This window comes from Suillus paluster (assembly GCF_016628075.1).
Source record: "Suillus paluster strain FC165 chromosome Unknown EDB91scaffold_1, whole genome shotgun sequence".
Lineage (NCBI taxonomy): Eukaryota > Fungi > Basidiomycota > Agaricomycetes > Boletales > Suillaceae > Suillus > Suillus paluster.
The window spans coordinates 1,682,594-1,700,537 of NW_024537561.1; the positions used below are offsets into that span (position 1 = coordinate 1,682,594).

The 17,944-nt window shown below is 48.6% G+C and overlaps 8 protein-coding genes across 8 annotated transcripts; 6 read left to right on the top strand and 2 right to left on the bottom strand.

The window, feature by feature from the left end:
- The first annotated feature begins 37 nt into the window (after positions 1-37).
- Positions 38-1,625, top strand: EDB91DRAFT_1213657 (uncharacterized protein). The gene is made up of 3 exons (XM_041320780.1): positions 38-659; positions 713-850; positions 902-1,625. The coding sequence occupies exons 1-3, from the start codon at positions 182-184 to the stop codon at positions 1,408-1,410; spliced, it is 1,125 nt and encodes a 374-aa protein (XP_041184656.1). The 5' UTR covers positions 38-181; the 3' UTR covers positions 1,411-1,625.
- A 1,419-nt stretch (positions 1,626-3,044) lies between these two features.
- EDB91DRAFT_1041008 (uncharacterized protein) lies at positions 3,045-4,324 on the top strand (the record flags this gene model as incomplete). Its single annotated transcript, XM_041312899.1, has 7 exons — positions 3,045-3,129; positions 3,182-3,414; positions 3,477-3,537; positions 3,587-3,671; positions 3,721-3,790; positions 3,840-3,976; positions 4,033-4,324. The coding sequence occupies 7 exons, from the start codon at positions 3,045-3,047 to the stop codon at positions 4,322-4,324; spliced, it is 963 nt and encodes a 320-aa protein (XP_041184657.1).
- Positions 4,325-4,625: 301 nt separating this feature from the next.
- EDB91DRAFT_1241873 (uncharacterized protein) lies at positions 4,626-5,892 on the bottom strand (the record flags this gene model as incomplete). Its single annotated transcript, XM_041322129.1, has 5 exons — positions 4,626-5,066; positions 5,130-5,274; positions 5,332-5,360; positions 5,412-5,511; positions 5,564-5,892. 5 exons carry the CDS (start codon positions 5,890-5,892, stop codon positions 4,626-4,628), a joined length of 1,044 nt encoding a protein of 347 aa, XP_041184658.1.
- A 201-nt stretch (positions 5,893-6,093) lies between these two features.
- On the top strand, positions 6,094-8,741 carry EDB91DRAFT_1233543 (adaptin N terminal region-domain-containing protein; the record flags this gene model as incomplete). The annotated part of the gene is given in 13 exon segments (XM_041321111.1): positions 6,094-6,147; positions 6,203-6,308; positions 6,358-6,420; positions 6,469-6,545; positions 6,597-6,961; positions 7,012-7,155; positions 7,208-7,227; positions 7,278-7,372; positions 7,417-7,490; positions 7,539-7,591; positions 7,611-7,897; positions 7,949-8,254; positions 8,310-8,741. 13 exon segments carry the CDS (start codon positions 6,094-6,096, stop codon positions 8,739-8,741), a joined length of 2,076 nt encoding a protein of 691 aa, XP_041184659.1.
- Positions 8,742-8,856: 115 nt separating this feature from the next.
- On the bottom strand, positions 8,857-10,026 carry EDB91DRAFT_1213663 (uncharacterized protein; the record flags this gene model as incomplete). The annotated part of the gene is made up of 4 exons (XM_041320781.1): positions 9,656-10,026; positions 9,466-9,603; positions 8,983-9,408; positions 8,857-8,928 (listed from the first exon to the last, which is right to left on the bottom strand). Exons 1-4 carry the CDS (start codon positions 9,917-9,919, stop codon positions 8,857-8,859), a joined length of 900 nt encoding a protein of 299 aa, XP_041184660.1. The 5' UTR covers positions 9,920-10,026.
- Positions 10,027-10,861: 835 nt separating this feature from the next.
- Positions 10,862-14,051, top strand: EDB91DRAFT_1094661 (uncharacterized protein). Its single transcript, XM_041316890.1, is given in 9 exon segments — positions 10,862-11,191; positions 11,248-11,403; positions 11,459-11,638; positions 11,690-11,914; positions 11,970-12,566; positions 12,613-12,906; positions 12,966-13,067; positions 13,087-13,326; positions 13,385-14,051. 9 exon segments carry the CDS (start codon positions 11,032-11,034, stop codon positions 13,780-13,782), a joined length of 2,352 nt encoding a protein of 783 aa, XP_041184661.1. The 5' UTR covers positions 10,862-11,031; the 3' UTR covers positions 13,783-14,051.
- Positions 14,052-14,218: 167 nt separating this feature from the next.
- Positions 14,219-15,813, top strand: EDB91DRAFT_1094669 (ClpP crotonase). Its single transcript, XM_041316891.1, has 10 exons — positions 14,219-14,423; positions 14,477-14,548; positions 14,604-14,625; positions 14,687-14,795; positions 14,855-14,906; positions 14,967-14,978; positions 15,028-15,099; positions 15,155-15,199; positions 15,247-15,328; positions 15,380-15,813. The coding sequence occupies exons 1-10, from the start codon at positions 14,330-14,332 to the stop codon at positions 15,633-15,635; spliced, it is 816 nt and encodes a 271-aa protein (XP_041184662.1). The 5' UTR covers positions 14,219-14,329; the 3' UTR covers positions 15,636-15,813.
- A 25-nt stretch (positions 15,814-15,838) lies between these two features.
- EDB91DRAFT_1041390 (dicarboxylic amino acid permease) lies at positions 15,839-17,937 on the top strand (the record flags this gene model as incomplete). Its single annotated transcript, XM_041312920.1, has 9 exons — positions 15,839-15,973; positions 16,021-16,345; positions 16,465-16,886; positions 16,938-16,995; positions 17,046-17,294; positions 17,350-17,422; positions 17,470-17,597; positions 17,644-17,686; positions 17,736-17,937. The coding sequence occupies 9 exons, from the start codon at positions 15,839-15,841 to the stop codon at positions 17,935-17,937; spliced, it is 1,635 nt and encodes a 544-aa protein (XP_041184663.1).
- Between the last annotated feature and the right edge of the window lie 7 nt (positions 17,938-17,944).

A 17,944-nucleotide genomic window follows, 5' to 3' on the forward strand; every position in this document is an offset into this window, starting at 1 on the left:
GGGAATGGCTCGTCGCGACTCCCAGTTAGCTTGTTGCTCTTGTTGCTGATGCAGTAGACATCTCACCAAGTCAACCACGACGCTCGTTATACCTCTCATCCAGCTGGACTGGCCACAATTGTACTTTTTTTGTAATCTCTTTATTCTTTCGTTCCAGGCATCACTCACGCGCTAGCCGTCCATGCAAGTTGTGCAACCAAACCGTCCGTCCTTCCAGGCTGGAAAGCTCGGCCTGCCAAGTTCTCCCGCATGCACCCGTCCCAGGAGAGACGCGCCATTCGTGGAAGGTCACTCGCGGAACCAAAGTCAGCCCATTGCGTTCACTCCTACTCGCCCTTTACGCCCTCATAGACCCATGGCATCGGTGTCGGTACCCGCCGGCGCTGCCCATGTCACCCGAGTGTCCACTTTTCGCTCTGGGTCTCGCACTACAGGAACCAATGCTGGTTCCCCCTCCCAAACGCCTGCAGTCAACCGCGAGTCGATCACTTCAGCAGGATCTGATTCATCTGCTTCGTCAACCACATTCCATGAGAGAATGAGTGGAGCGCAGAGTCAGTTCTCATCCTCAACGAGCTTAGAGGACTACTTTGAGCAGCAAAAAAAATCCACTAGCTTTGATAAATCGCTTCAGGCCGATCCCACTCTACCACGTGAAGGTTCGCAATTCACTGTCTCATATCCCATTGTTCTGTTCTCACTGTAGTCTCAGGCCCCCAGCATGATAGATATTTGTCAATACCGGAAAATGGTGATGGCATATGGAATCGCGTCGCTGCGGCTGCGAGTGTATTGAAAGTCAATGCGAATAAAGCATGGTATTCAAGGATTAGTGCCTCGGACGAGGAAGGTGGGTGCACGTCAATCATTATTTCCAGTTGTCTTGAATTCTTTAACTTAGAAGCGCCTCATGGACGCGACTCGCATTTGGTCCGCGTAATGAAAGCCTATCACCTTGCAAAGGCCCGTCATCCTTCAGATCTTCCTGACTGGCTCTTTGACGAACGCGAACGGAAGCCATCTCTCAGCTCACGCTTCGCAGAATCCCCAAGAGGCGCAGTGTCTGATATTCAACCTCCGCGCCCTTCAGCATTCCGTCGTATTTACGATGAAGCAGCCTCCCGTGCACCACAAACAAACCATTCACAGATCCCATCCCACGTACTCACTTCTCCGGACAAAACAAGTCAATCAAAGGCTGCGGATCGCTTAAAGGCGTTCAGGGATGCAAAACGCGCTGACTTGGGAGTGCGGCACGTTTCGTCCAAGTCAGAAAGCTTGTCCTACTCTCCATCACGAATTGGTACCAATGTGGATGCACATCATGGCGCTAGTTACCGGGGCGCATCGTCTTTTCCTACCAGACAACCCTTGTTATCTGTACAGCCGTCACAGCCAGGCGCATTCTGATTCGGTTGACATGTCACTCTTTCTCAGTCTGGAAGCGCAAGCTTCTGTGAGCACACAAGCAAGTATGGATAAACATTTTTCTATACTCTATTGTAACTTAGGTATCATATACTTTTGTATGCACGGGGGAAAACTTATCCAGTCAACTTCAAGGGTGGCGTTTTGAATAAATGGACTCACTTATTAACCTGCAGACAACTGAGACAAGGCCTGGATCTTATCTTATCTATGTTAGTCCCTTCCAAATCTGACACTTGTAAAAACTTTAAGTCCAAGTTGTTTGCAAGCTTACATCGTCACCTCTTGTCATTGGAAATTCACAAGTCTCTGACCAAAACATGAGACCTCGGTTGCGATGAAGACCTCCCAAGTCAGGCTCCACAACTGCAGTTCCGCTGCCCATGCCGCAGCATGTCGTTTCCAGAGAAACAAGCTGACACCGAGACAACCCGTGGTCAGCTTTTCCAACAAGGGCCAGATCTGCTGAACACTACGGTTGATCGCCTCCTTGCGTCCAGTACTCCAGAGTAAGATTTACCCACTGGATGTCGAAGAAGCAGCTTACCGTATATAGAAATCACATTGGGGCGAATTAGCCAGATCAACAATCGTCTGTACTTGTCCGTAAGACTTGTCTAGTTGCAAGGTGGAATTTGTCCGTTCCACCCCGTTGACAACGAGTGATGTGGAAAAACTCTTCGAACGAGAATTACCTACTCCAGATTTCGATCGAGACAAGTCGCTATGGGGAGGCGAGGATGACACAAAGGCAAGACAGTCTTACTTAAACCTCGGCCCCTGACTGTCATTTCCCTGTTCGCCTTTTCGACTTCTCCTTCGACCTTCTTTCTCATTCCTGTTGTCTTGGTCGAGTTGACTCTCGACTTGTACGCTTCTGGGTTTGTCCGTGACTTTTTTTACAGCTCGTGCTAAACCTTTACTATGCAGATCACTCTCTTTGATAGAGAAGGACTTCGCTACTCCTAGAGGGAGCACTACCTGCGCTCAGGTCGCCAGCAGTCTTCGACCTTTTCGTCTGTTTTTATTTATTTTTAATCATGGTTTTTATCGCGCCTTTCCTGAGCGCTGCCGCTGTCTGTGCCACCTTGGTGTCGGCTGCGCCTCAACTTAATAACTTTCCTCGGCACATGGACTCACTCGTGTAAGTGCATTCTTTCTTGTTTGACATTTTTTCTCACTCCAATGGCAGTCCTGCCTCCATGACTGTCTCTGCCATGGGTGGCATGACCACCCCTCCCTCCGAAGGAGGCTCTTACGGCAGTTCATCGGGAGGCCCTTACGATGGTATGTCACAGCAAGGTAATGGCGAGGGTTATGGCGGAGGTGATGACTGGGGCAATCGGGGGGAGACTTCGAGCAAGAAGGAGGACCAAGGTATGCCTACCAAGACCATGGATGCCACCGCTACGGGCTACGAAAAGGGCAAAGGCAAAGGCGATCAAGGTGATATGGACACGAGCATGATGATGTCCACAACGTCTGCCATGGAAGGCTATGATGGTATGGGGGGCATGCAAACGTCCATGACAATGTCCACGAGTTCTGCCATGGGCGGCTATGGCGGCATGGGTGAGACCGGTGGCATGAGCAGCATGATGACAACTTCGACTGCCATGAACACCTACTCTACGCCCGCGTACGGCTCAGGCAGTTCTGGAGGTGATATTGGCGGCTCAGGTTATCAGAGCTGCATGCAGAGTGAGTTTTCGTGAACCTTAGCCAGCGACAGCATGCTGATACCCTTATTTAGTGTGTGCCGCGTCCTATGGCGCTCCTACGATGGCATCCTCTGTATGGTCCTCTCCCCCTGCCACAACTACTGCAGCGGGTGGTTCTGGCGGTATGACACATACCGTTATTGTTGCTCCTACCCAGGGCATTTTGCGTTACGTGCCTTTTGCCATCAATGCATCTGTTGGTGACACCGTCACTTTTGTCTGGAATGCCAACAACCACACCGTTACGAAGTCATCCCAATTGGCGGTAAGTCTGTTCGTGAACAACGATTTAGAATCAAATATCTTAGATCTTTTCTTTTCTTTTAGATCTGCAATAAAACTTCGGACATGCCATTTGCTTCAGGGGAGCAGAATAAGAGCTTCGTTTGTATGTGTTCGGAGCCAGAAACTGATCAAGATGCTGATCAACGCCTTAGTCACCCAAAAGATCAACGATACCAATACGACATTCTTTTACTGTGGAACTCCTGGACACTGTCAGAAAGGGATGTTCGGTATCATGTATGGTTCTTCCTTATTTATGCGATAGCTATCTAACTCATCACCCCAGAAACCCTCCCAATGCTGTAACAGGTAGCAACGCAACGGTGTCTAGCATGATGCCTGTCATGGCTTCGAACGTGAGCACTCGCCACAATTTATTTGACTCCTGATCTCAATTCTCGCCAGAGCTCGAACATGACTGCAATGGTCCAGTACACACAAATGGTGACGGCGAACAACACCGTGGCTGCCAACTGGGGCGGAAACATCGACATGAGCGGTATGCCTGCATCGTCCTACCAAAATATGCTCGAAAATGTGTTGTAAGTTTCTGATTTTCCTTTCGTGCCTGTTGTGACACTTACGCATCGCTCACAAGGTATATGCGTACCTTCCTGGCTGCCAATCCGGAAATTTTGTCAGCGGACGGCGCTATCAACCTTTCTAGCGCGGGAACCACACCACTCATAATTCCAAAGGACATTACAGTCGCTGCCACCAATTCGTCCACAGGGTCTACATCTTCTGGATCTCCCACTTCCGGATCACCGACTGCCGGAGCCGGCAGCAGCAGCAGCCCATCACCGGCCTTGAAAGGTGGTGCTAGGGGTCTCGGTTCATCGAGCATCCTCGTCAGCGTTGCTGCTGCCTCCCTTGCCTTCGTCCTATGAACGTCTTATAGTGGCCGGACTTGAAGCTGGCCATTTTTCCATTCCACTTTGCTTATTATCATGTGACAGGCTGTTCGTATTCTTACGCTGCGCTCGGAGCCAGGTAGAGTAATGTTGTTCACCGCGACTTTTTTTTTCACCAGCCAGGCGCTGCGTTTTATTTTGAACCGTACTTAATTTTGCTGTCTCTGCATTAGCTTGCGTGGAGACCCAGCAGTGTCGTAGTCGTAGAGAAGCTGGAATCTAAATGGAGTCGGACGATCGTCGACATCGTTTGAATACCATGAGAAATAAAGTTCAGCTAAAAACCGAAGATATCGTCTATCTCGTTTCGTTTCTCCTTGACCTTCTTCGATCGCCTTTGGTCGGCAGGAGTGGAAGATATCTTCCGTTTTGTCGCAATCCTGTCTTTTTGAGTGGACAATGCAGTAACGGTGACTTTTTCTACCACTGACAGTTCCGACTCATTAGATACGCTGTTGGAGGCAAGCGGTGAGGGGGATGGCGACATACCGACCGCGGCTTGTAAGGGATCGAAGTTTATGTTCACAGCGTTTTCCATAACGGCCTCAGCATCGACTGACGGTACGTCAACCGTCGCCGCTCTAGAAACAGCGGAACCAACATCCTCCGAAGGAACATCTGGACCAATGGCAGGAGTCGGCTTGTCACTCTGCTGAGCCAAACATTCCACAGCCTTGGAAGTCCTCGATTCGGCTATGAAACTCGCTTTGTGGGCCGGCTAGGAAATCACAGTAAGAATCAAATAGTGACCGGGAGAGATAGATCAACTTGCGTCAATAACAGTCAGCACTCGATCACAAGCAGACTCGCAGCCTTGGACACAATCACCCAGTTCAGTCAACAAAGTCGCCATTCTCGAAGAAAGTCCAGCGAATAGTACAATAAGCTGAATGAATGAACCAGACTGCATTGCAAGGGCAAAATGGCTATACCAAAAATTAGGCAATTAGCGATGCACGAATCATGAATTGCCAATGACCCACTGATAAGCTTCTCGAACTCGCTCAGACGTCTGTGAATAGCTCATCATTAGGGATACGTCCGGTAGTACGTGCGCACTCACTTTGAGGATAAGGACAGAATACTCCTTAAATCTCTCGGTGATGAAAGATGTGCATGACCGACTTGGGACATGATTCCAAGGTCCTCTCATCAATTTTTCGCTGCAAGTGATCAATCACCTCATGTCACTTGCAAGCCGAGTAAATATCACACCTCTGAATAACGGAAGCACCATAGAACGATGCTCTGAGGAGGTGCACATCCTCGGGCATATTTGCTTCTAGCAGCCGCCAACCATAACGTCTGATCTCTGAGACACGTTTGAAGAACAAAGCTACTCGGTGCTGGTTTTTGCTTCTGTAGTAAAGTCTTTCAAGTACCTGCATTTCATCCTGGTATGTAGCCAGAGCGGCTTGCAGTCGACGTGCATATGCCTTTAGATCTTTGAGAATACCGTCAACAGTAGAGTGCGAGGAATTCTCGAGGGAAGCTCTTGGTGAGAAAGATATGTATATTGGAGCACGACTGCGTCGTGTGTTCATTTCGACTCTAGAGGACCGTTTGCCAGAGCCTTCGGTGGTACAAATTATCTGCAGTCGGAAGCCAAATGAAGGTGACAATATTTGACCACTTCAGTCTTACTGGAATTACGTACTTAGTAAATACTACTTCGGGTATTCTCCAATCCACCAACTACTAGTAGCACTTGCAACCCTGCTCAGAGCCCTGAAGACCAGACTGCGATGTCCACGCAACAGGGCCAAGATGCCAAGTTCTTCCAGCGCGGAAAGATCGAGGTGCGACATCCTCAGACGGATCGACTGGTACTCGGTGACGAACTTGATCATGTAGGAGTTCCGCGCTGAACTGCAAGCTGCGGAGGCAAAGGACAAGAAATATCAGAAACGGAAAACTGTTCTGAAGAAGATTGTGGCAAATATCACAATGGGCAACGACAGTGAGTAACCAAGAATCATTGGTCACTCGCTCATGCACACGTACCCCAGTGTCGCCTCTATTTCACGATGTTATTCAGTGCATTGGAACACCGTTATTAGAGATTAAGAAGAGTGGGTAGCCATGTCCTTGTGGATAATCTTATGCTGAAGTCGGTACAGTGGTATACCTCTTCCTTGTCAGCTATGGGCGCTCGAAACCAGATCAGATACACCTCGTCATACCTAGTTTCTTACAGGTATTGAGTTTTCATCTGTCGCGTCGGACTCATTTCTCCAATGTGCTATAGGACTGCAACGATCGCAACCCTCTGATACGAGCACTTGCAATCCGAACTATGTCCTACATTCCAATACCCGTGGTCACAGAGGCACTCAATGATCAACTACGTCACTGTCTCAAGGATCGTGACCCGTATGTTCGCAAGACTGCTGCAATTTGTGTAGCGAAGGTCTACACTGCTGACCCTCGCAAAGCCGAACGTAAAGGCTTCGTCGAACTCCTAAGAGACATGTTAATCGATGACAATGCAACTGTGGTTTCGAACGCTGTGGCGGCATTGTCGGAAATTGGAGATCGTCAGGACGGTGTTATATTCAAGCTCAACTTAACCATCGCAAATAGACTCCTCGCGGCATTAGGCGAGAGCTCTGAGTGAGTGTCTAGTTCTTCTACTCTACGGAGAGGCTTATGATACTTTAAAGATGGGGTCAAATCTATATTCTTGATTCTCTGTTACGTTATGTTCCAGAGGAACACACAGACGCTGAAGGCATGGCTGAACGCGTAATAGTGCAATTACAGCATGCCAATTCTGCCGTGGTGCTGACAAGCATCAAAGTTCTCCTGTATCTGATGAACTACATGGACTAATCGCCGATTGATAGACTACATCTGCAGAAAGATGGGTCCTCCCCTTGGTGAGTGGGATGTTGGGCTTCCTGGGCTGCAGGAACTGATAGACTTGAAGTTACATTACTTTCCTCTGGTCCCGAGGTCCAATACGTTGCCCTTCGAAATATCTTGTTGATCATTCAACGACGACCTGCCGTTCTCAAAAACGATGTCAAGGCTTCTTCTGCAAATACAACGATCCTATATACGTCAAGCTTGCCAAGCTTGAGATAATGTACCGCCTAGCTCGGGAAGAAAATGCCCGAGAAGTTCTAGCTGAGTTAGAAGAGTGCGTTAACATATAATTTTGACAACGTGCACTAAGCAGTTGCGGCAGGTATGCTTCAGAGGTGGACGTTGATTTCGTCCGAAAGGCCGTCCGGTCAATAGGTCCGTCTTGCAATCAAAGTGGAACCTGCTGCAGACAAGTGCATAGAATCATTGCTCAAGCTCATCGAAACGAAGGTGACTTATGTCGTCCAAGAAGCAGTAATCGTCACAAAGGATATTTTCCGGAGGTATCCTGGGAAGTATGAAGGGATCATTCCCAGTCTTTGTGAGAACCTTGATGCATTGGATGAGCCCGAGGCGAAAGCTGCTATGGTGTGGATATTGGGGCAATTCGCAGACAAAATAGATAACGCTGATGACCTTCTGGATGACCTTGTGTACAGCTTTCTGGATGAGCCAGCCGAGGTGTGTATGCTCCATTGTTTCACTCCCAAGCTTTCTAAGACACTTTGTCAGGTGCAACTCGCACTTCTCACAGCTGTCGTAAAGCTTTTCATTTATAAGTCACAATCCGAGATGACGAAGGCGCTTGTTCACAAAGTATTAAAGTGGGCAACGGAAGATATTGATAACCCTGACTTGCGAGATCGTGGTTTCATGTACTGGCGAATGCTCGCGATGAATCCGGCGGTGGCTGCAGAGATTGTGCTGGCAGAAAAGCCTGCGATCACGACTGATTCGGATCGCATGGATCGCGGCGCTCTTGACCAACTCTTACTACATACTGGGACACTCGGAAGCATATATCATAAGAATCCAGAGGTGACAGTGTCTCCCAACCTTGTGCATCACTTCCGACTCATGTGTGCGATGACAGACATTCATTCGAAATGCAGCGGGTAGAGCACTGGTTGACAGCCCCGCGTTGAACGCAAACTCCAGAGCGGTGCTCGTTACCCTAGCGCGACCGCAGCTTCCGTCAATGGCCATTAGTGTGTCGGGTCCTGGTCCCGTGGAACCTTCGCGACCATCACAGCCCGACGACGCAGCAAACAAACTACATCTACCAACTATCGTGGAACCTTCACGGAGTGATGAACGAGATTTGCTAGATGTCGATGGTGATGACGGCGCGGGTGGCGACAGCGGAGATGGGTACCTGGACGTTGATGATGGTGCCCCAGTCACCAAAGCCGCAGATCCATATGCTGACTTGAGTGGCGCATTCGGTGGGTACATGACGGATGTGCCACAACCTGTGGGAGGCGGGGGGAGTCGTGGCGGCGATCTGGACGATTTACTATTCTGATACCCTTGCATGTCGTTTAATCCTTTTCGCATATCTGCATTGACACATGGACAAAGATCGTTTGGATATTCCGCAACCTTTCAAAGCATATGTAGGATCGCCGTAGGGGCCACTATCAAGAGAACGCGGACTGGATCTTGTCAGCCATTTGTGAAATGGCGGTTTTCGGTCGTAAAGAGTTATAATGCTGGGGAAAGGATGATGAACATGTAACATTCTCTAATGAGACATGGAAACATACCTCCCCTAGCCCATACATTCTTCTGTGGAAACTGATACGAGCTACCTTACCAGACGACCATGGTGACGAACCTGGGTTGTGTTCAACTATCTTGGGGACACCGCCCTGTATCACATGTATTGGAACATTATATGCTCGACTGAGCGCCAGGATCTCTGGTTCTCCACCCCAAGCACCAGTGTCCTTGATCGTCATACAGTACTGTTCAAATTGCCGCGGAGTCATGAAGCCTGCGCTTGTTGCTCCAACACCATCTTCACCAAACGCGGACGGCAGGAATGGCAGGAAATCGTCTGGGTGAGTGTAGATGAAGTTTGATGCGGCAGCGCGGACGGTGACGTAGTTAGCTTGAGCGGGAGGAAGTATGTTAAGCAGGGTTAACTGGTCTGCTATAGCAGAGAATAGACAATGTCCATCTGGTTGTATCTGTTGACGCGTACGGATTTTCAGTGAAGTTCACTGATGACGAACATCTTGCCTCACCTCGTGTGTCTGCACCCCAAGCTTGTCGCATGTTTCCTTGATTGAGGCCTCTTCTTCCTTCGCCTCTCTCTCTAGCCTTGCGTCTGCCTCTGGATCAATGGGTGCATGATTTTGAACCAAGGCCGCTGCCTTTCTCGCCTGTGCTAAATGTTAGAGTGTGCTTGACAATGGGTCCGGAACAGATATTCACCTGTCGCGCTTCATGTCGGCTCCTGCTATCCTGCTTTTTCTTGGCCGACCGCGCTCTGGCTCCAACTGCATTCTCTTTATGTTCTTGCATCTCTATCAACACGGTAGCTGATTCTTGTTGTACAGTGTGGTTCCGGGAGTCGAGCTCTGCAAGCAGGTCATCCACGAGTTCATGGTCGTCGTCCCCAGTTTGAGGCTGATCCGGCATGCTGCTATATGATGGAGGGACGGCCTTCTTAGGTTTGTTCTTTTTCGAGCCTGCCATGGTAGTGTTTGGAGTAGAGGAACCCGTTGACGCCAACTTTGAGTCACTTAAAAGCAATTGTTCGTGGAGCACCCAGATCTAATCTTATCTATCATGTAGTACCCCCGACATGATCACACAAATTGAAGCTGCATGAAAAAGACTGTGTCATATTTCGAATGCACGCCTGGGAGTAGCTGCATAAACGATAATCACCACTCGCCTCACCAACGCATCTAGGCAATTTCCTCTACACTTCTGAAGAGGTCTCGTAACCAGTGCACGCTTGCAGGAAGCGTGATTGTGGGCCTTCTGGTGGAAACGCTGTACATTCCAGTAGGAAGACTGCCATGCGATGATTTATCACGGTCTCTTAGTCACGGATATTCCGAGCTCGACACAGCAAATCTATAGGCTACAGGCTGTGCAATGCTGTCACATGCGGAGCTTTTGCCATGACGTTTACAGGAAGTTTGGGTCAACGCCCCCGAATCACTCATGCACGATGGATGATCAAAAAGGGTGGACCTTTTTCTAGTAAACTGTCATGCTCCTTTGATGTGCAGGTTGGAAGCTAGCATAACAGGTTTGGTTGGAACGGAAAAGCCTCGACACCTTCGATGAAAGAAGGTCAAGGCTAAGACTTGAGGTGATCAAGGGCAACCTATATTTGCACGAGCCAACTAAAATAGTGTCATAGGAGAAGCACATTGTACCTCCGTACCACAGATCGCGTACTTGTCACATGGCCGGGGCGTCCTCCTAGTAAGCACGGTAGAAGTAGAAGTAGAAGAAAACGGTACAGACACATTGATATGAAGTGTATAGGATTGCACAAGAAGTGCAGCGAGTGAATAGTTGAATCAGAATTCGACGTAAGTGATACGCTGTACGAATGCTGTAGTCGTGATTTGAGAAGAAAAAGAGTACCTTGCAGGTGCACTGCCACTCTTAATCTTTTACTAAACATAATGATGGCGAGCTGTCCTTAACCGATTTCCCTCGGTCCACTCTATCAGCTTTCTAATTGAGCAGGCGATATTTGCTGCAGTCAGAAACCCCAAATCCTTTGAATTCTATCAAGTCGACACACGCGATATACTACATTACCTCTGTCCTCCTCCAGGTCTGATATGGACACCCCTCCGATGACCTTGACTTGCGCTCAGTGCGCTCGGAAGTTGGGTGATCTCGTGGCACAACTCCCTGTCAATGACATCGAAGAAACATGGAAAGAAGTCGAGTTGACCGCCCAGCAACTAGCAAACGGGCTTCGTGTTCGAGATGGTCCTGGTGAGTGACATATCTACCGCGTACTGGCTCAGGGGAAGTTGATGCACTGCTGATAGAGGATAATCACACGATGTTGGGGAAAAGTTTACTACCTCAGAATCTCACCACTTTACTCGGCAGTGCGTTGAATGGTACACTTATCCCGGGTGCTAGTCGCACAGCACCTGTCTTTGAGATTCTTCGTGTTGGCGCGAACCTCTGCGTGGAGCACGGTGAGTCTTATTTCCCAAGGGCTTCCCGTGACAGTGTCAAATAAGCAATATCAAGACCAGAACAGGGGGCACCTCCTCGAGGCAGGTTTCCCCCAGGCCGTCGTATCCTTGCTTGAAGGCTACACAGACACCATTCCCGAGGAACCTCAGATGGATCCGTTTCCCATGTCCATTGCACATTTGCAGGTTGTGAAGACTGCTGTCGGAGTCCTACTGAACGCTACACTGACATATGGTATGTTGTATTCTTACCAAGATGATACACAGACAGTGACTTGTTATCTAGAACCAGTGAGAAACCGTCTCACATCGCTAGAGGTTGCGAAGACGATTGTCCGGCTATCAACAGCCCTCTACCCTCCCGCTGCGTGGATGAGAACTACATCTAACCTTTATCCTCCTGAAACATCTCCAGATGACATTACTTTTGACCGTATCTCCGAATCTTGGGCTATAAGAGCCGGACTGTCGAGTTGGGCAGGAAGGTTAATATCAGAACTTCAAGATGATGGTGCAATTTTTTCCTGATGTCATGTTTCTTTTATTCTCATTATTCTTTGCTTTAGTACACCCTCTGTTCTCCCAAGAGGTGTTACCATATCTCGTCCAATCGCTCATCGCCTTCACGCCGCCACTCTTGGCTGCATCTCCTCCCCCTCACTTCGCGCAACCTTCTCAACTACGGACAACTCTCCTCAATACAGATTTTGACCTTCTCTCGGAGTCATGCTCTCACCTTGAGTCATCAGCTCTTGACGTGGCGGACGTGCGTCTTTCGCTGGCACGCGGCTTTACATTTCCCGCAGAGCATCACGATATTCCCTGTTTTTCTGCGATGCTCGACTTTGTTGAAAAGGGAGGATATGCACCATTATGGTATGTCCAGTCCGAGAATGGTCTCGAAGGCGGGGACGTCAGTAAGAAAGAGAAGGCTTTCGATGACTGCAAGGCTGCAGTAATCAAAGCCGTCGTAGAAGTCTCTGGAGATGACAGGAATCTCGATATACTGTGGGATGACTCAGACGATACACGGCCAGGAGGGGAGTTTGTGTCACGAATGATTGACTGGATCAGATCGTTCGTCAGCGGCGGGACTTATGGCAATGAGAGAGACGACCTTGTCATTTGTGCCACTTTATCTCTGGGTAACATAACGCGTGGAGGTATGTAACGGATAGTAACGTGGACTGCTGACTGACATTGACTTAGAATCGCACTCAACAATTCTGCTCTCTCAGCCATACGACATTGCTCGACTCCTCTCGTCGGACGCTCTGCTTGCTCCATCCACTGATATCAAACTGAAGCACGGTGTCATTGGTCTATTGAAACACTTAGCACAGTCCTCATCTCAGATGCCATCCAATCGTGCAACCCTCAGCGCTGCTGGTGTCATCCAACTCATACTTAGGAGCGGCGTTTGGGATGATAGAAGTGATTTCATGCTTGACATAGTCCAGGTGAATGCCATCGGTGTTGTTAAGCATCTGTGCAACAACAGTGGTAAGCATTTATTTTCGACTTGTGTCTATTGTGATTCAAAAGAACCTGCATCCTGGCAGTGGATAATGCCTGCGTGTTTATACTAGAACCAGTGGAAGGCCAAGACCCTCCTTCGACAGGTCTATCTCAGTTACTTGCCCTTGTCAAGCGCTCCGACACAAGTTGCGATCAAGAGCGAAGGCACCCGGATCATTGTGAACTTGATCAGGTCGCTCTGGACAAACGAGCGTAGAGATGAAATAAGCAACGAGGAGGAGCTACAAGCCAGACAGCAGAAGCGGGTGAGAGCCATGGATGCTTTGCTCACTCCAGCGTGCGCAGAAGCTCTGGCTGCCCTTATCGGTAGAAGCGCCAAGCATCTCATTCTCATCAATGAGGGCGTGGTAGCATCAAGTCTACTGAGCATGCATCGCGACGGAGGTGAGCGCGACGAATTTTAGGGTGATGGTAACTGAAAGATAACCAATGTTGTGTACAGGTGCATTAGTTCTGAATGCCTTGACTACTCCACTACCAGTAGAAGTGACGCCGTCTTCAACGGGGTCCGCCCCGGTGTCTACAACGACTTCTGTCGCTAGTGAAACCATGGACTCCCCGATCATCCTTTCTCCGACGGGCACGTCCAATAAAATACCATCTGTTCGACATGCTCTCGATCAGCTTATCGTCTCTTTGAAGAGCGAGTCCACTCCTGCCGAGGTCCGAACAAACATATGTGCTTTCTTTGGCCAGATCAGTAAGCGTGGAACCGGAGAAGGACTTCAGAGGCTGAAAGAGGCCACGAGACCAATTCTAGAAGAGTTGGTCAGTGTTCACGGACACAGTATGCTCGGGAGCGCCGCGAAGAGGGTGTTGGATATGTGGATATCGGAGTGAACTACGCTTGGAATATGAATGGAATGGTAGATGTTATCAATGTATTTTTGCGTGTTTTCTAGACTATATGAGTTTATGAGTTGCATCGTCAGAAATAAAAAAAGATCAAGAGTTGAGTTGCTGAATATGAATGCTACACCCGACGCTCAGTAGGAGCGTAAAATCGCTGAGCTTAATGCCTGGGGTGAAGAGATTTCTCTGCCGTCCTGCATAACCTCCGTGTCATGAGGAAACTTACTACTTTAATTCGGGAGATCGAACAGGATGGGGGGTCTCAAGTCGTTCATAAATCGTTTAGTTTTACTTGGTTACTTAGTTACTTTATGCACAGGCTGCATGCTTGGTGATGCATTGATGGCCGGCCTTATTATGAGACTTTTGTATTTATGTAAAATATTGCCCGGCCTACCGAACCGGCTACGTACTAGCCGGTTCTCTCTGTCATGATAAATTAATGTAGAGTTCGTTGTGATATTCGATATCCACTACTTATATACCACAGCAGAAGCCAATATCCCCCTGTTCCTTCTCAGACACCATCTGAACCATGTCTACAAGTAAAATCTCGGTGGACGTTTCTGATGGCATTGCCACCATAACCTTGAATGAACCTCACCGTCTGAATGCACTGGCATCAGAAGGTTTGTGTCGTGCCTGAGCAACTGGATTTGGCTGAGCAACTATTGACTTACAGACTACGACGCATTCGCTGACTCCTTAAGGGCCATCGATAAAAGAGAAGATGTGGTAGCAACTGTATGGCAAGGCAAGCAAGCTTTCAAGTTCGGGGGATCTTACACCAACTTACGTGCGATACACAGCAAATGGGAAGTGGTTTTGCACGTAAGTCTTCAGTCTTCCGAACAAATGTTTCCTTGCTTATACCGCTTGCTGTTCCGGAAAGTGGCACGGACGTGAAGCGAAGGAAGACCGGCTCGAATACTAAGATTCACTCGATGAGAGATCATCTCATCCATGGGGTAGTGGCTGCGAACACGGATTGCACACACGCAGTACGTTCTAATACTTACTTGTCCATAGTGTTGCCGACCGATTCTTTCAACCATGGAAGCTCTATACTCACAGCAAAATCCTTATTGCAGCGTTAAATGGCCCGGTGATGGGTATGTAACTTCCATTCTAAGTGTTCATGCAAATACGTTGAGTGACGGCCTTGAGGTTAGGCATAGCAGCTGGTACGTCCACCATAGATGTTATTTGTGCATCTCTCTTAGGTCCCTGTAGCTCTTCTTGGCAACTTTGATATCATATACGCCGTGCCAGAAGCTTGGTTGAATGTCGGCTTCCCCTTTCTGGGTATGCGCGTTTGATTGCTTTCTTCGATACACGATAAAAACTTACATCCTCCCAGGTATTGCGGTAGAAGGAGGAGCTAGTGTCTCATTCGTCAACCGCAGTAAGTGAATTCATTGTTGTATAATCTTTTCTCAAGGTTTCGTCCAGTGGGAATCGCCAAGGCAAACGAGGTTCTCCTCCTTAACAAGAAGATAAGCGCACCAGAAATGCTTGAATGTGGATTCATCAAGTGCGTGCTTCCAGATCCGACTTTTCCTACCCCATGTTGAGAATGACCCAGCAAGATTATTCCGTCGAAATCAACGGAAGAATTCCACTCTACAGTTCACCAACATCTTGTTAAGGAACTCGACGGTTTAGTGCCTTCCTCACTCCTCGCCATCAAATCCCTCATCAAAGCTGGTTTGAACGAGAAGAACGACTTTCACGCCGTGAATCTCCGAGAGAGCTATGCCCAAGCGGAGAGATTTAGCAGTGGAATACCAGCTGAGCGCTTCGGGAAAATTGCCAAGAAAGAAATCAGGCATAAACTGTGATCCGCCTTCGTATGTACATGCTTCCTTATCTTACGAAGCTTATTACCGACCGGTGCACCTGACTGGTTCCATGTACTTGGCAGAATATATCAGCATGTGCGCTCTATTTTTGTTGTATACCTCCCCAATTCTGTACGCAAGGATACGTAATATAACATGTTGGCTTCTTATCTTTTGCAGCTATCCCCGTTCTCGAGACTATCATGTCCAACAGCCGCCTGAGCGCGTTTGCCACTGAGGATGTAGACGAGAAGTTTTACCATGCCGAGGATCTACAAGACCCACATGAGGGCACGCTGCACCGCGGGCTCAAGGCTCGCCAAATGTCCATGATAGCAGTCGGTTACCCACTTTTCGGTCACTTATCATACTCACCGAGACGTAGCTAGGCGGGACTATTGGCACAGGTTTGATCATGAGCTCCGGAACTGCATTAGTCCGAGGCGGGCCTCTCGGCCTCTGTCTCGGTTTCCTGTTCGTTGGTCTCATCTGTTTCCTGACTCTTTCGGCCCTGGGAGAGATGACTGCGTATCTACCACATAAAAAGGGATTTGCAGGATATGCAACGCGTTTTGTGGATCCTGCTCTTGGTTTCGCACTAGGCTGGATATATCTTCTCAAGTATCTCATCGCCCCTGCGAGTCAAATCAATGCAGCTGGAATTGTGATGCAATATTGGACGCTCTCGGTGCCCATCGAGGTCTGGACAGGTACGAACACTATCCGACGCGTTTACCTGAATCTCATTCTGGTGGACTTTTAGCGTCGTATATCGCCCTCGGTGAGTTGGGTCAATGTCTCCCCGAGCTGACTATTGATATTTCTCTAGTTGTTGTCATGAACTTGCTTGGTATAGAATTTTTTGGGGAATTGGAGTTCTGGATGAGCGGCTTCAAGATCTTATCTCTCCTGGGCTTGATTTTCCTTGGCATTGTCATCGACCTCGGGGGAAACCCAGAACATGACCGCATCGGATTCCGATACTGGCGACACCCAAACGGACCCATGGGAAGCTACCTTGTCAAGGAGGTGCACAATGAACGTCTCGCAATCTTTCTTGGATTCTGGAGTACGTTGACCACTGCGTTGTTTGCATACATCGGCAGCGAATTGGTTGCCGTTACGGCCGGAGAGGCTCAGAACCCGAGGAAATCGATTCCCAGAGCTATCAAGTCGACATTTTTTCGTATTTTCGTTTTCTATATCGGATCCGTGTTTGCAATTAGTCTTATCGTTCCAAGCACCAGTACTGTAAGTGAGCATCAGGAGATGGTATGGCAATTTCAATCTATTTGCTTCTAGGAGCTCTTTGTTGCCAATAGCTCGCATGCAAGCGCAGCGGCATCGCCCTTCGTTGTTGGTGAGTCATTGCAAGTCTCCTGATTCATACGGCGTTCTCATTGCGCTCAGGAATAACTCTGGTTGGAATCAAAGGGCTCAACCATGTCGTCAATGCGATGATTCTCCTATTTACTATCAGTGCAGCCAACAGTGATCTATACATCGCTTCCCGGACACTCTACGGCCTCGCAGTAGAACGAAAGGCGCCTCTGATATTCACAAAAGTGAATAAAAGAGGCCTTCCTTGGGTTTCTCTGCTCTTCGTGTCGTTATTCACTTCCTTAACGTTCCTAAACGTGAGCTCTTCAAGCTCCACGGGTGAGCTCTATTCAGCTAGGTCAGTAACAACCACGTTAATTCATACTGGCACTAGTGTTCGCATATACTGTCAACCTTCTTTCCGCGTTTGGGGCCATCACCTGGATGACAATTGCTTACAGTCACATGTGAGTAACTCGTTTCTCTTCAGGGACTATCGCGTGAACATTTGTAGCTGCTTCATGCAGGCGCTCAAGGCTCAAGGCATCTCCCGCGATAGTCTGCCGTACAAAGGATCATGTCAACCGCTGGGGTCTTGGTTCGTTCTGGTTTCGACTGGAATAATTCTACTCTTCAAAGGTAGTCTGGCGCGTTCGGTCGCATCGATATCACGTTAACTGTTCTGCAGGGTTCGATACGTTCTTCCCTTTTACCTCTGCACTATTCATCACGTGAGTGTATTCACACTGACATTCTCACATCCTACACTCTTTTATCTAGGTCATACCTCCCAATACCGTTGTTTTTCGTACTCTGGCTTGGGTATAAACTTCGTTACCGAACTCGGGTTATACCAGCGTCCAAAGTCGATCTAATCACAGGCAAACGGGAGATTGACGAGGAAGAGGAACGATTTGTCTTGCGGGAAAAGGCGCGCGAGGGTAAGATGTCGAGATGGCAGAGACTTGTAGATGCGTTGTGAGCACAGC